This window comes from Macrobrachium rosenbergii, chromosome 49, assembly GCF_040412425.1.
Source record: "Macrobrachium rosenbergii isolate ZJJX-2024 chromosome 49, ASM4041242v1, whole genome shotgun sequence".
In the NCBI taxonomy this organism is placed as follows: domain Eukaryota; kingdom Metazoa; phylum Arthropoda; class Malacostraca; order Decapoda; family Palaemonidae; genus Macrobrachium; species Macrobrachium rosenbergii.
Window position 1 is genome coordinate 2,281,569 of NC_089789.1, and position 16,626 is coordinate 2,298,194.

At 40.7% G+C, this 16,626-nt stretch overlaps 1 protein-coding gene across 4 annotated transcripts in view; it reads right to left on the bottom strand.

The window, feature by feature from the left end:
• The window catches only part of LOC136832024 (cryptochrome-1-like), a 368,545-nt gene that overhangs the window by 251,422 nt on the left and 100,497 nt on the right, over nt 1-16,626 (bottom strand). For 3 of the 4 annotated variants that reach the window (XM_067092517.1, XM_067092516.1, XM_067092515.1), the window contains exon 3: nt 13,594-13,766. In XM_067092517.1, the coding sequence (XP_066948618.1) occupies nt 13,594-13,766 (173 nt within the window). Of the gene's footprint in view, nt 1-104; nt 162-13,593; nt 13,767-16,626 lie in introns of all 4 variants that reach the window. The other variant, XM_067092514.1, reaches the window with a different exon arrangement.

A 16,626-nucleotide genomic window follows, 5' to 3' on the forward strand; every position in this document is an offset into this window, starting at 1 on the left:
AGAATAGATTAGAGATTAGAGCAGAGAAGCAGCAGAAAGCAGAACAGAGAAGCAGCAGCTACGGCACAAGAAGGCGTGAGGTTGCAAGGCTCACTTGGACTCACCTTATAACTGCGCAATATTTCACCTTGTACTTCTGTTGTAAAGTCATTTCTTTGGTGCTAATGAAGAAAGAAAAATCAATTGTGTCTTCTTAAGACCTCCTGGGAAAGAAAAACTACACTACTACAAAAAGTTAGAAAGATCAACAATCTAATAGCAGATATAAACAGAAGAATAATAAATAAAAGAAGGCATTACATAAATGGTGGCAGTGGTGGGATCCAAAACGAAGACAAACAGTGCAGTGAAAGCGTGAAAGATGCATACCAGAATTTCAAACAAGCATCTCTCTGCAAACATTAACAGCCAAAAACATAACGACGAACTGCATCATAACACTGGCGAACAACAACTAGTGAAACAGAAACAACAACCCAAACGTACTACTCAAAACCCCATACAGTATCCAGCGAAGCAACAACGACAACTGTGTGAACAACTGAACGTCTGAATGTCTACAAGCGAACGTATCCTGAACGTATCCTGAAGGCAGTGGCAGAACGTACCCTGAACGTTTGAACTGAATGTTTGAACATCGGCAGTGAAAGCAGTAAACATCAGCAGCAAACGCTGCAACGAAACTGTATTGGTCGCGAAAAGTGATAAAAAGACAGCGAACGAAGCATCTCCAGAAAGCAACGAATACAACGTGGTCGCAGATTAGTGAAAAACAGCTGACGAAACCACAACAGTTTACGATTGGAAGACGGAAACAGAAAATACTTAAGTTGGAAAATTAATTCTCTCAAAAGTTCTCTCTCTTAGTGAGTGCATTTTTATTTATAATCTCTCTCTAAAGGTATATAACATTTATGGTTTTCTCTCAAACATTTTTTTTATCTTATTGATTTTTTTGTGATTGATAGATGGGAATTTTTTTTACATTCTATGATTTTTATGATGCGTTTTTATTACAGTTGTGTATTTTGGGTATAGAATTTCATATGATTTGAGAATACCAGTGTAATGCAGAGTCCGTTTGATGCATTGAGGGATGCAATTATAAACAGCCCTTACCAATTACAACAAACAGCAGATAGACAAAGTCGAATTCCAGTGCCAACTTCACTAGTATCATTAACTCAAAGAAGTACTAAAAGAGATTCTTGATATTAGTTAGTCTATCTTACAGAGCTTCTAATGGACCATGAGAGTAACTCCTTTGAGGTTGAACAGTGGCTACACTATCAAAAATTGGCCTGAAGAAAAAAAAACTGAAAACCATAACCACATAGAAGTGTTTGCAGACAGAACAGGAGTGATAGAGGTTATTAGACCTATAAGGTGAAGGTGGGTTAAGGAGGAGTGGGAAAAGGAGCAACACCAGAAGTGCAGTACAAGTAGGAATAGATGGAGTAGACTTATGACCAGACCTGACTACTGTAATTGCCTTTGGAATCAATCGGCCTCTCGCATCTCCCGATAAAGAACAAAATTGCTGATTTCCTCATCAGACCACTCCTTACATTCTTCACATTGAGAAGGAAAATCATATTCATTCCCCCTACAGGTAAAACACACTATATGACAATTATGCCTAACCAAATACACAAGATTTACACTAAATTTATTCCAACAAAACCCAACACACCTGCCACTGCTTGCTGTAGACGACATAATGCAAAAAAAAAAAAGGGCAAAACACAATACCATACAGGAAGAATTCTGAGCAAAAATGTAGACATTCCAATGTGACCTGGAGAGAAAATATCAAATTTTCAAAAGTAAATTCTATTTTTCCTAACATACAAACCTGTAAAGAACTTCAGGTCTGTGCATTAGGAAAAATACAAATCACTTTAAAACCTTGCTAGGAGACTTATCCACTTGTAAGAGGAATCTGGGTACTCTCTGAACCAACAGAATGGTTCTACCCACCTACGAAGTGCCTTCCTGGTCTGAAAGAGCAGAGGAAGGCATCCTGCACCTCTACCTTGTTGGAAATGTGGGATGTTGCAACAGCTAGACTTCTGGGTATAAAGTAATGAGTTTGCTTTTATTACATGGTGAAGGCTGAAAGAATCAATATGTTTCTGAGACAATTAAACATGCTATTAAAACCAACATGTTTGTTTCATTGCCTGCCCCTCTCTCCCCTTGTCTAGAGATGGGGGGGACTTGCACCCAATCAATCTAGAAAACAAAGATGATGGCCTGGGTACCCTGTCGCTTAACTCACCTGCAATCCTTGTCCAGTCAGCATGTACCACCTCTGCAACCTGATTCTCTACCCTAAGCGAGAGAAAAGGTGGAGACGAGTCACACACACACACACACACACTCTCTTACTCACCAAATACCTTAGAAAAAATTCAACCTGTCCCCTTTGAGGGACCAGGTGAACTACACAACTTGTTGGGCAGCCACCACAGGACCAAAGGAAAAAAGTGTCCACCGACTTCCCTTAGATAAAACAAGGTGAACATGGTAGCACCACCACACTCCATCTCATAACAACTGTTGAACTAACAGGTTCTTTCGGAATCCTAGTATTAGGACAATACCCCTGACCTTGTGAGCTCTCACCCAGAACATAACCCCATCTTCCTCGCCAGACAAGACTTATGCCCACTTTATTGGGTTCATGGACACCTCTTTCTTGGTTTAGCCAGTACTACTGAAAAGGCATCGATGCTGGGGCCTGAGATGCCAGGTTCTCTTAAGATAGTACCACAGCACCAAAACAAGACACAGTATCATCTCATTCGGATCACTACCAACAAAATCCTCTAGGGAAGGGATCAAAAAGGACTCAAACCTGACATCTGGGACGGACAGATTCTGAGTCTTTGCTACAACTTCCAGAACAAAACCTGAAAATAACTGATCCCCATCCACCAGAATGCTTAACATCAAAGAAGAAGTCATGAAACTCACCTAATCTCTTTGCTAAGGCCAGGGCAAGCAAGAAAACAGTCTTAAGGGTCAGACCCAGTCTGATGGCTCTCTCAAAGGCTCCTAAGGATGAGAGCCACAGCCCACTCAGGGGTCCTGAGTTCTCTGGGGGGGAAAGAATGTTCGAAGCTTCTCAGGAGCATGGAGATCTCCAATGAGAAGAGATCCCCCTCCTTTCAACTAAGGACCTGGCTAAGAGCAGACCTGTAGCCCTTAATGGCTAAAGAAAGACAACAAAGAATGCTACTTACTGAGAAGTTGCTCTGATCGGAGAGGTACTCCGTCAACGACACCAACTTCATAAGATGGCCCATTTCAGTTGGTACACAGCCACTGAGGATTTCCGAAGGTATCCAGACATCTCCACTCTACAGCGAGAAAAGCCTCTCACTCTTAGAAGCTTCAGGTGTGAAGTGCCAGAGCTTCCACAGACTGGTGATACCTCTTCTCTACATGCAGTTGACACAGAAGGGCTTCCAAAGGGGAGCCTCTCTTGAGACCTCGGATAACAGAGCTAGCAGGTTCAGATACCACTTCCAGAGACCGTTCTGTCTCTATCACCTGACTCTGGCAACTGAGCTTGTCTGCAACTATGTTCCAAGTACCTAGAACATACTTGGCAGACAGCTCTACCAAGTGAGCTACCACCCACTTATGCACCTGCGCCACCAACCTGCGAGACTGGAAGGACACCGGTCTCCGTTGCTTGTTGATGTATGCCCATCACAGTAGTGTTGTCGCTCACCAAAATCACTCAATCTCGAAACTCCTTAAGAGCCTGAAACGCAGCCCTCAGTTCCAGGATATTGAAGAGCAGGTGCTTGTCATTCAGGTTCCACGCACCTGATACTAACAACTCCCCCAGGTGTGTGCCCTAACCCTCATTAGATGCAACTGAAACCAGAAGCATTTCCAGAGGGGGAGTGCCTAGTGGCACTCCTACCATGTGGTTCCTGTCATCTAGCCACCAACTTAGATCTCTCCTTACTTCTTCGGAGAGGAACAGGAAAGAAAGGAGGGTCTCTTGCCAGAGACCAGAACTCTTTAACCTCCAATGAAGGGAGCACTGGTGAACTTGCTCAAAGGAACCAGCTTCTCCAAAGACAACAGGTGAGCCAGAATTACCTGCCACTGCCTAGCAGGTTGTTTCTGTCGAGACAGGAATTTTTGAGCAACCTCCCTGAACTTGCTGATGGGCGAGTCTGAAGGGAAAACTCTCACTGCTGTCATGTCTAACAGCATGCTCATGTACTTTACCCTCTGGTTGGGCAAGAGATCAGACTACTTGAAGTTTATCACCCCACCGAGGTAGTGACAAAATTTGAGGCAGCGATCCCTGTCCCAAAGTAACGGAGGGAATGAACTCGCCAGGACTAGCCAATTGTCCAGGTACCTCCTGAAGATGTTTCCCTTTGCGTAGGGACCCAAGCAGAAATCAGCGTGAACACAAGTGAACACTTTGGGGGGGGGAAGTTGAGAGCCCAAAACAGAGTGCCCTAAACTGGAACAATGTCCCCCCACAAAAACAAAGGGCAAGCAGAGGTACTTCACAGAGGAGCAATGAATTGGTATCTGAAAAAACACATCCTTTAGGTCCACCAAAAGCATGAAGTCACCCTCTCTGATAGAATCTAACACTGAGATAATAGTCTCCACCTTGAACCAGTTCCATGGAGAGGGGTTGATGACCAATTTCCAACTGCACGTCACCTCCCCAGTCAAGAACAGACAGCTGCAAAAACCTGGAAACTAGTCTTTCACAACTTCTATCACTTCCTTCCAAAGCACTGCATTCACCTCACCCCAAAGGACAAGATCCTTCTACCAGCCGGAAATGTAAGTCTGGAATCAGACTGGATCAAAAGCGAGGGATGGTGGATGCTTGAAGGGAATAGGTACCCCCCCAAAAAGGACTTCCACTACCCAGGTCTCCACTCAGTGTCGCTGCCATGCTGTCCAATGGCTCAACAGGCACCCCTCCAACATTGGCAGCAAGTGGGGAGGAATGCTGCCCTTAGCATCCTCCTCCCTCTTTCTTGCCCTTGCCTCCCTTCCTAGGATTGACAGGGGACTGACAGGGATGTGACTGCATACCTTCTGCTACTGGGGCAGAAGGAGGCTGGGTTCTACAAGGGGCAGAGGAAGTCTGGGACCTTCTCTGGCCCAAAGAGGACAGGCCAGCCTGACCAAAGGGTCGGACTGCTGTGTATGCGAAGACCATGAAGTAAGACACAGTCTGATGGACAAGATTGTCGTTGTTTTCAATTCAAAATCCTCTCTATTGTGGCCTTCACCTCACTTCATGGTAAGAAAGAAGTGGATCCAGCACTGGTCTGTTCCCGAGAGCCAAGGCCGATCCTTGGTCCAAAAAAACCTCAAGATTTGTGACAAAACAGTGTCTCTCCTCTTCAGTACCAAGTTTGACCAGAGATTTGCTGTCTGGTGAGCAAGGTAGGTAATTGCCCTACCTCCAGACATCATCAGTCTCTTGAAAGAGGCATCTCCTCGGGTGTTTACCCTCCCGATGAGGATGCAATCCTGGCCATTGTAAGAGACCAGAGATCGAGCCAAGAGATTGTCTGGAACACTGACATGGTAGTCGACTCCAGGGCCGCTGCCTCCACCTGTGAGAGGGAAACTCCCTCCGCACAGAGACGGTTGAGCAACAACCCAGAACAAAGACGAGTCAAGTCCGGGTCCACCTGCTTGGTTGGCAAAGTACACTCTGATGGAACGTAATATTTTCTCTAACAAGCCAGAGGTGGAAGAAGTAACTTACTGGACCAGCTAGACCAGAGAGCATTTTCTTTCCCAGAAGCAAGTGAAATCACTAGGTCTAAAACCCCATCAGAAAGTCTAAACCATGGCAGTGTGATCAGAGCCGTAGGTTCCTTCTGCAGGCCCTACAAAGACTTGATGGCCGAAGAACGGTCTGCAGCACAGGCCAGTCTCTTCCTAGAGACCATTAAAATGACAGACCAGTTTAACAATCTCCACAAAGTGCCTCTGCAACTTGTGAGTGTCTGTGTCCCATGGTATAGGACCCTACAGTCTCTCCAGTTCCTGGTCATCCTGAGTTGCTCCCTCTGCAGCAGAGGGACACTCACCACATCACCCTGGCCATCTCTCTACCACTCGGGCATACAACTTGTCTGGTCCGAGGACCAACCGGAGTACATAAACCTTCCTGGTGAGGCTGGGATGGGATCAAGAACAGTCCCAGTCCTGAACCCCTGGCCTGTTCAGCTCCCGGCTCCCAGAAAACCCTGAGGAGGTGGAGGGGACAGGTGAAGGATTGTGAGCACCCTTGCCCAACACGGCAAAGACCGAAGTCTTGCTGGGTAGGCGAGGCCGTGGGCAGTCGTCAACCTGCAGTGACGATGTCCATACAGGTCAGGGAGAGCGGTCACACTCCTGCAAGCATAGGCTGCCCCTCAAGTGTGCTCAATTCTTCCGAGATGCAGAAGCTTCTACAGGAAGGGAAGACTAAGCGGGGTGTGGTGGCCGTACATTGGTCAATTTGTAAGCCTTAATCTAACGATAAAAAAAAATATATTTTATTGGTAGTGTAGTGACTTAATGAGGCTTTTCTTAGCAACATTCACTTCAAGGTGTGACGTCCCTGCCTTTATGAGTTAGGGTAGAAGAGACTTTAGCCTTGGCAGGCAACTATTCTAGGAGAAGGACACTCCGAAATCAAACCAACAGCTAGAAGGGACCCTTTAGCCTTGGTAGATAACCCTTCTAAGAAATGGTTACTCCGAATACAAATCTTGTTCTCCAAATTTGGACTGTGCCATAGCCATTGTACCGTGGCCTTCCATGGTCTTGGATTTGAGTTCCCTTCCTTGAAGGTACAATCAAGTATTTATCCTCTTTTTTGTTCACTTTCCTGGATCATCTTTTCTGTTCACTTTCGTGGATTATCAGGGAAGTGTCTTTGTCTTGACTTAATCTTTTCCTTCTGAGCATTTTATAATTTCTAAATCAACTTGACTGACGACTGTCCTCCCCGAGTTGTTGTGGCAAACCTGGTGGATTTCTTATCTGCCTTAGCTGGCCCCACCTTGTCGACCAGTTGTTTCCGGCACTTCTGTCAATGGCATATGGCTGTGTTTATATATACTTTCAACAGATTTTTTGTAAATAATGTAAATACTGTTGTTGTTGATGGTGTTGTTGTTTAATGTTCTGTTGATTTTTACAGTGTTACTATTGTTATGAGTCTATTCATTAGCTTTGCTACTGGTTTTATGTTGTTAACTTTAATTCTTTCAGGAGACATAGACATCAACCCTGGGCCTGTTACTCATTACGGTAAGGTAAATTGCATAGTACTTTACTAAAATATTTGAGGCTTAAGGTAACATTTTTTGGATCAATAGAGTTGTCCCTGAAACTATAATTTGATGTTTTTATCCGAGACTTGCAAGTAGCAACATGTCAAAGGTTGAGTTTTTAATCCTGGGGTTTGATGGCCCTTATTTCATTTATCGCCTTAACATCATACATGTGCAAGGTATGGCTGTACTGTATACACTAAGTCTGGGTGACCTATTTATCATCAGAAAAATCTGGACGTTCTTTGTTTTAAAATTTTTAGTGGTTCTACAATGTGTATGTATCTACTGTTTAACGCAATCCAAATATTTGGATTTTATATATGACCATCTCTTGGAAAGGATTAGTATGGCTCAGTCTCAAGATTCAAAAGCTTCATTCATTATTTGTGGAGACTGTAATGCAAAGCAGCAAAGCACAGTAAGTGGCTAAATTCTCAACATGGCTGGTCTGCTCTTGAGCTCTGTGTATCCTCAGATTTTGTCCAACTAATTGAGGAACCCATGCATATTTCTGGTAATAGATCAGACCTCACGTTCACAGGTGTTCCAGCTATTGTCAAGTCCAAGGTCTGTGAATATACAAGCACTTCTGATCATTGCGCCATCGAAATGGACATATTTGTCAATCAGTATACTGTATTCCTAATGCCACCATTGGGAAAAAGGTCTGGCTGATATCTAAAGTTAATTGCCATCGCATTATGAAGCTTGTCAGGCACTTAATATTTCAGATGCCCTATTAGATCCTGATCCCAAGAAAAAGTTAACTAAAATGCTGATGGGTATTTCAATACGATATGTCCCTGGAAAGGTCATAAAATTTTGGACAAATGACCAGCCATAGTTTGAAGATACATGTAGATGAGCCTACATAACAAACAGACCAAATTTAACGCATGATGATGAAATCATTCAAATGAAAGTGACACCATTTTTGTTGAGTCTCGCTGTGCTGCCAATAGAACTTACCGTCCAGCCGAGAGAAATTACAATAATTCCTTGAAGGAATTACTCAGCCTCATCTGTGGTGGACCAAATTGGCATCATCTATCTTTGGGTTGGGCTCGTCCTCCATTCCACAACTACTAACAGATGATGGTAGATTGGTTACTGACCAGAGGGAAAAGGCTGAACTGCTTCATCAAGCTTTTGAAGCTAAGCAATCGGCTGAGGATGTTCATCTACCTGATACTTGTCATCCTGAACCAATTCTTACTAAATGTGCATTTTGCTCTGAGGATGTTAACAAAATTCTGGATAATCTTCATAGCTTGGGTGGAGAATATCCTGATGGTTTCTTGCCTTTGTTTTTTAAAAAAAGTTCTGTAAAATTATTTTAAAGCTCCTATACCCTATAAGTCCGTAGAATCTATAAAAGATTGTTAGCTGATATCCAATATGCATATAGAAAGCAGTTAGGTACCTACTGTGGATGTCTGCTTCTGCCAAAGATTTACCTCCTTATAGAGTGGTTCACAGTGTTAGGTTTCTGTTTCCTACAGTTAGCAGTTATGACTTGGACCATCGATGGATAGTCTCTTGTTTGTCACTTTTTCATAAAGTTTTTTTCATAAGTTTGTATTTTTAGAGATTTCACATTCACAATTGTTCCCTGATCCCCTTTCCCTGCTGAGAGCAGAGATTTGCTGAACAGCAGCACCAATATGCAGTAAATGTGACTCGCTGTCGAACTTCCCGGTTCCAGGGGTCCTTTATTCATCACATCATTGGACTGTGGAACATTCTCCCTGAGGATGTCATGCAACTGGAACTTCAAAAGTTCAAGCAAAGATGCAATGCATTACTACCCTAATGCTATTCTCCTTGCATCTCAGTACATTTTTATCTATTTACTAATTTTTACAATAAACATTTTTTTCTTTAGAAGAAGAACAAGAAGAAGAAGAAGAAGAAAGAAGAAGAAGAAGAAGAAAGAAGAAGAAGAAGAAGAAGAAGAAGAAGAAGAAGAAGAAGAAGAAAGAAGAAGAAGAAGAAGAAGAAGAAGAAGAAGAAGAAGAAGAAGAAGAAGAAGAAGAAGAAGAAGAAGAAGAAGAAGAAGAAGAAGAAGAAGAAGAAGAAGAAGAAGAAGAAGAAGAAGAAGAAGAAGAAGAAGAAGAAGAAGAAGAAGAAGAAGAAGAAGAAGAAGAAAATTTATCTTATACAGGATCTTTTCTATTTATAATTTGCTTTTCAGACTCAGTGATGTTGGTCAGCAACTGGCCAATAGTGATATTGGAAAAGGACAGCGTGGAATGCGGGAAATATTTATATTGGAATATTCAATCAGAAATCTGTGGATTCCTTCATGGTCTCGTTCGGGGGTCTGGATTCTGGTTCTTCTAGTTCAGGTTGTGGTACCATTGACATGCTTCGACCAGCTCGACAGTCATCCTCAGGACTTGGTTGAGAAGGATCTGGAGAAACAAGGTGCTCAGGTTGGTATTTATAGGGAGTCTTGATCAGTGCTGAATTATAACTGACTGCCCGGGGCGGTTTGTCTCAGGAGGAGCCTGCTCTCCCGTGTTGATGTTCAGGGCTTGTCTTGCATGCAAGCGTCATTGTAGTGCTGGGGATGAATAAGAGAATTTCGGGTAGTCGGACAATTAGCCGACAGACAATTGACCGACAGACAGTTAACCGACAGACAATTGGCTGACAGGACAATTGGTCGATAAGACAATTGGCCGACAGACAGTTAGCCGACAGACAATTGGTCGACAGGACAATTGGTCGATAATCGCGATTACATTAAATTTATTAAAAAAAAAGGAGAAAACATCCAAATGAAAGGAAAAATTCAAAGCTAAAAACATAATATTCATGGTTACTATACTATACTAAACTACTTATTTTTGAAATCATTATACTAAACTGCTTATTGTTAAGATTGTTATTCTAAGCCAATTATTCCTGATATCGTTATGCTAAACAACTACTTTTGAAATCGTTATGCTAAACCACTTATTTTCAAATGCTTTTCCAGACCAAACTTTCATCTTGTTTTTACTAAGTTTATTTTTCCAAGCCCTTCAGTATCAGTCATGGAGTTCATCTTAAAACGATCTAAAAATAGGTTAATACATACACGCTTTATTAAAAAAATTAAAACTTGCATAAAAAGACTTTATGAAAAAGATTTATAAAAAAAGAATTAAAAGTTCAAAGGAAAAGGGAATAAATTAAAAGATAAAAACATAATATTCATCTCAAAAAAATTTAGAAAAACGATTTAATTGATAAAATTGTGTGAACAAGCTCTTAAAAATTGCAAACCATCTTCGACGTCACAGTTGAGTACAAGTTTTTTCAGTCTTTCCTTAACAGGAGAATGTATTATTTATTGTTTTCCCTTGAAACATCAGCTCCTGAAAATGCCTGTTCTATTAGAATTTCTGGTTGATTGTTAAATCCTGAGCTTTGAATTAATTTTGATAAGTTAGGTGATGGACATTTACTCTTCTACTGAAGGCGTGGTGCCACCCTTCCAGCAAAGTTGTTGGTTTTCAGGCAGAGTTCAGCACTCTGTTGTGACACGACCATAACAAAATGTCGAATAAAGGTGGTGAGACTTCTACCACGCTGCACGATTTCTAACCATGTACACTCAAAATAAGACAAGAAATCTTCCAAAATTTCATCAGTTTGTGCATCTAAAGAATTAATAAATTGTTCAAACAAAAAGGTACATCATCAGGTTTGAAAGCTAGTGTTTGTAGCTGTTTTACAATAAATGCATTTTCTCGGTAGTTGTACCACGATTGTAAACCCATAGTCTGTGTCTTGCGCCACAAACATGCCCAAAGTGAAAAAAGACAGCCATAAATAGAAACGTGAGGAAAATTGTGTTTAATGGAGTTTATAGCTGCTTTTTCAAAGTCTACTGTAATTGGTGTCACATTTACATTTCTTTCTTCTTTAATGAAGTTAAATATTAAATCATAATCCGCTTTCAGATTTACTGTTTGTCATAAATAAAGTAGTGCTGCACTGTTTTTATTTTCAGTAATTAGCGCATGGATCGAGTATAGCTGCTTGCCCAAAGGTGCAGAGTCAAAAGTAATATCAGCAGAACCACTCACTTTTCTTGGATAAGATTTCCAGATTTTTCAAAGTTCAAAATAGAAACCTCTTCATTTTCAAAGAGTAAAAATTATCACCTCTGGGAAGTCTTATATAGCTCATCTTCTTTAAGACTGGGTCTCTTCCACAGTGAACTGTACGTTTGAGAGAGTCCTTTTTGGTAAAGCTCCAGCAATGGTCACAGGGATATCTGAAGTTGCACTATCAATAATAGAGCTCATTTTGCATTTCCTCAGATCGGGTAAAATGCTTTATTTCTTATTTTAATTTTTAAAGCTCGATTTTCAATAGGAGTTGGTGGATGGGAGTGTTCAGAAGAAGGAGTTCTGCTAATTACTTTGTCGATCGTAGTCAATCTTGCATTGCAGTTATTACGATTAGCACATCTCCAATACGTTTTTGATTCTCTGGTTCTATCAATAATGTAGGCGTATCCCTCGAAAAGAAGTTTTTGCCTCTCGTTCCGATTTTGATGAACTCCATGACTGATACTGAAGGGCTTGGAAAATAAACTTAATAAAACAAGATGAAAGTTTGGTCTGGAAAAGCGTTTGAAAATAAGTGGTTTAGCATAACGATCTCAAAAGTAGTTGTTTAGCATAACGATATCAGCAATAATTGGTTTAGAATAACAATCTTAACAATAAGTAGTTTAGTATAATGATTTCAAAAATAAGTAGTTTAGTATAATGATTTCAAAAATAAGTAGTTTAGTATAGTATAGTGACTAACCATGAATATTATGTTTTTAGCTTTGAATTTTTTTCCATTTCATTTGATGTTTTTCTTTTTTTAATAAATTTAATGCCCAACCCAAAATTATCGACCAATTGTCCTGTCGGCCAATTGTCTGTCGCCTAACTGTCTGTGGTGCCAATTGTCCGCTTTTTGTTGGAATTTCGATCCTCAGATGCAGAATTTTGATCTGCTTGCTTGGTATAGGATGTGCTCAGTGCGGGTCTCCTGGTGGCCGTGGGGAGGAGAAAGGTTTCCTGTGTAATGTTGAGGATTGGTTTCTCCTTCCCAATGTGCAATGCTTCCAGGAGGTGCAGGCAGCAGTGGTCCATAGTCCGGTCAATTATTTCCATGTTCGGGATAAGGTCTTTTCTTGCAGTTCTCTGGTTATGGGCAGTCTTGGCGTGGTTAAAGATGGCTCCTTCTTGGGCATGGCAGGAAATCCTCTTAAAGAAACAAATGGTGCATACCAATGTATGAGCCGAGGCATCCTCGGATGGGGCATGAGTACCAGCAGACCACGTTGGTTTTCTTCAAGGGGTCCTGCTGAGGGGCGGCTGGATTGTTAGCATCACCAGGGTGCTTGTCTTTTTACTTTTGTAGTAAATACCCAGATGAATATTCTTATTGGGGTCAGCAGGGCAGACATTATCCTCGATGATGTTCTTGACAGCACGTTCATCTTCTTTAAATTTCTGATGGACTTGTCCTTTAGAAGAGCTCTAAGCGTTCAGGGATGTTGGGGTGAAGTTCCAGCCGGTAACATCTACTGGAATATACAAGAGTATCAAGAAGAACATCGACAGATGGTACCAGCAGGAACCTTGCCCCAACATCCCTAAATGCATAGAGCTCTTCTATAAAGGACATGGCACTCTGAACAACAGCTTAATTGGTTACACTGAGTGCATTAAAAGCAGGAGGCACAGATTTGTGTGGGTCTACCTTGACAGAGGAGAGGAACTTATTACAAGGCTTGTCCTTCCCTGGCCAGTGCCTGAAAACCTGAGGCATCCTCTCCAAGGTGGATGGCTTTATTGATTGAGGGGTTTGAAACTTACTATTTCAAACAGGACTCAACAATCATACAATAATATCCGCAAAGAACAAGAAAGCATGCACGAAAGCAAATGGCAAGTCAGGCAGAGAGTCTGCAGAGACGTCTATACACAACGGCAGTCAGAAGCAAATTGGAATGCTTTTACAGACAGGTGGGTGAGACTTCCCCTACCTGTTGATAGTTAATAACACTGAAAATTGAATGGACATTCCAGCTTGCATTCGCAGGTTAAATCCTATGACAAGAACGAAGGTTTGTCTTTGTATAGGAACAAAAGGTGATCAGACAGTACATCTGGATCAGCCAAGTGTTATTCTTTTGTTTTTAAATAATGATTGCACCTAATAGTGCAAAGATATAAAGAATTCTGAGCCTTACCTGTTCAAATGTTAATCGTGAAATTCCACAGCTTTTGTGAAGCATTCGAAATATCTCAACTGGATCACCTTTAAAGACATGAAGCTGTGATCCTTGTTTCCTGAAATAGTTATCCAAGTCCCCTAGAGCTTCTGTCAGAAAGCGTATACGATTGTAAGCCGCCAACTTTGTTCCTAGCATAAAGTAAAGGTAATCAGGGTAAAGTGCTGTCACATGAGCTTTTGAAGGGGCAAATCTAGTAAAGGCTTATAAGAATAAAATTAATTTTCATTTAATATAGAGCACTGATATGAGCTGTGCACTGATATGGCCCTTTAGAATAAGCTTCCACCATGGATAAATGAATAAAAAATTGAAACTAATGTAAAAATTAGTAATTTCAATACGTATTTCAATGGGACAATGCTATTAAGATCTCTAAAATTAAGCAGGTTGTACAGTGAAATGTTCATCTTGATTACCTTACAGTGAACCCCCGTATTTGCAGGGGATGCATTGCCCACACCCTCGCGAATAGCTAAAATCCAATAAATACTTAAAACCCTCTAAAAACACTTGAACTGCCCATTTTGATAGTTTAAACACAAGAAAACCCTGTAAAAATGCTTATACCTGAGTATTTTAATAGTTATATCACAAAAAGTGCATTTATTCATGAAAATTATATGAAAATACAGTAATTACTGATGATATTTCTCAGTAAAAATACTGTGAATGGGCGAATTTTCCATGAATAATGGCTAGATATGTTCCACAGAGAAACCCGCAAATGCGTGAGTCCGCAAATCATGAGAACGCGAATACGGGGGGGTTCACTGTATTTTTCTCATTACAACAAAAAGGATATTGAGAAAAACATGTACCTGTACAGGGGTATGACAGAAAATGGTAACAGACCTATTTTGTGACAGAATTTCTGAATAACATAATAAGTATTTCCTTCATTAGCTCAAATTGCTGTAAAAGTGTTTCATACATATTCCATTCGTCCCTTCAGCCCGTTAGCTAGGAAATCAATTTAATGGCAGCTGGAGGGGACGTCATTAAGGGGGGTGAACTTATGTAGGTCTACCCCGCTCATATCACCTGATGGGGGAAAACACACCAACCTCTTAGCCCCAGCATCATACGATGTTTGGGGGGTTAGAAAGCCGTTAGGGGCAAAAAGACCAGTTAGGGCCGTAAGTGGACTGCTATGCTGACCCTTAAAAGACTTAGCTATACGACCTATTTCCATTTGACCTATTGGCTGGCTGTTGACTGCTTTTTTAGATTGACCGATGTCCTGTGCCCAACCCAAAAAATCGAATGAGATGCCTCGCGACCTAGCCGCTCACCCGCACTCTGTCACAGAACGCCAACGCATCAAATCGGTGGGGCCCTTCTTTCTCTTTTAAGTTGGGATGGATTGCAAGACTCCTGCAGCCGAAATTCATCTTTTGCAACGAGCAAAATGCACAAAAGGAATAAAGTGCGTCTGGAATCAATCAGTCTAATGCCAGTATCTTTCTCTCCTCATGAATTTCGCTCCATTTTCAGTATTTCCAACTTTTCAGACTCCTAAACAAAGCCCCCTTTGTTCAATCAGCCTTAGCAAACCCATTTGCTCCTTATGACTTTTCCCAAGCTCAAATTACAATTAGTTCAGTGATATAATTAGAGCAGTCCCACCATAGTGTTACCATGTGCTAATTAAATCTAATGATCAATTCTTCCATCGTGCATAAGTAATCCCATGTGAGAGAAAATCATTGGATTTGAATGCTAACAAGGATGTCTCTTCCAGAATCCTGTTATCTGGCTCTTCGATCGGTCTGCCACTGCCTTGTGAACCAAAATAGCTTAGACGTTTAACTGCCATATGCAAGTCTTCTGATTACCCAGCCTAGATAGTTCCCCCCTTAGTAAACCAGTTGCGTTAACGACCAAAAATCATCTAACCAGTCCACAGTAAAGTCAATAGTGTCGAACTATTCCAGGGTGGTAGCCTTTTCAGATTCAATGGTTGGATTCAATGGTTGGCTACGCAGTGTCTAGCTTTTATTGCACCTTGTTATGTGCTTGCTTGCTTGCTACTCAGTCAGCCCGTTCATATTAATTTTCTGATTGCTTCATTTATAAATAAATTCAGTTTAAAGCATTTACAGGTTATAATTTACCAAAGCGATCTCTGCTTATCTGTTTACTTAGATGTGATATCAAGGTAAGTTAGTTTATTAAATTTATTGCATACATTAGTTAATTAAAAAAATCCATTTTCATTCTTCCAACCGGCCTCAGAATGTAACAAGTGCTTTTGCTTTTGTTCCATTTTTAGTACATACACCTTTGGACTCTTTAACAAGAGTGCTGTATGTACATTCTTAGCAGTTTATATAATTATTTTCATTTCTGTTCCATTTCAGCTTATATCCAAATTGGTATGGTGTATAATGCCTATATTTAAATTTACAGTTAATCCTATTCTTTCAAGTTTCACTATGTGTCAGTTATGCCAACAACATTCAATTATTTAACTTCACTTATTGATGCTTATTATTCTGTAAATAATTAATTTATTTTAATTTATTTCTCCCCAATGTCTTTCAAATAGCATATACACTGGATTGTTAACATAATTTGTGAGGTTTATATTTCAGTTACTATTATTATTATTGTTATTATTATTATTATTCAAAAGATGAAACTTATTCATACTGAACAACCCACAGAAGCCACTGACTCGAAATTCAAGCTTCCAAAGAATATTAAGGTGTTCATTAAGGAGAACTAAGAGGACGTAAAGGGAAATACAGAAAGAAGAGATCCTACTTATTAAAAAAAATTAATTAATAAATTCATAAATAGATAAAAAGGATTTTGACAAAGGAAAATCTATTTCTGAGGAAGGTCCCGTGTCACCCGGTGAAATTCCATTACAGCATTGAATTTCTAGGTATAATATGCTAGATATACCAGAGAAAAAGAGCTTTCAGGAAAGCTGGGGTTACTACCTCAGTCGAGCGTCTTCTCCATCAGGAAGAATGGATATTA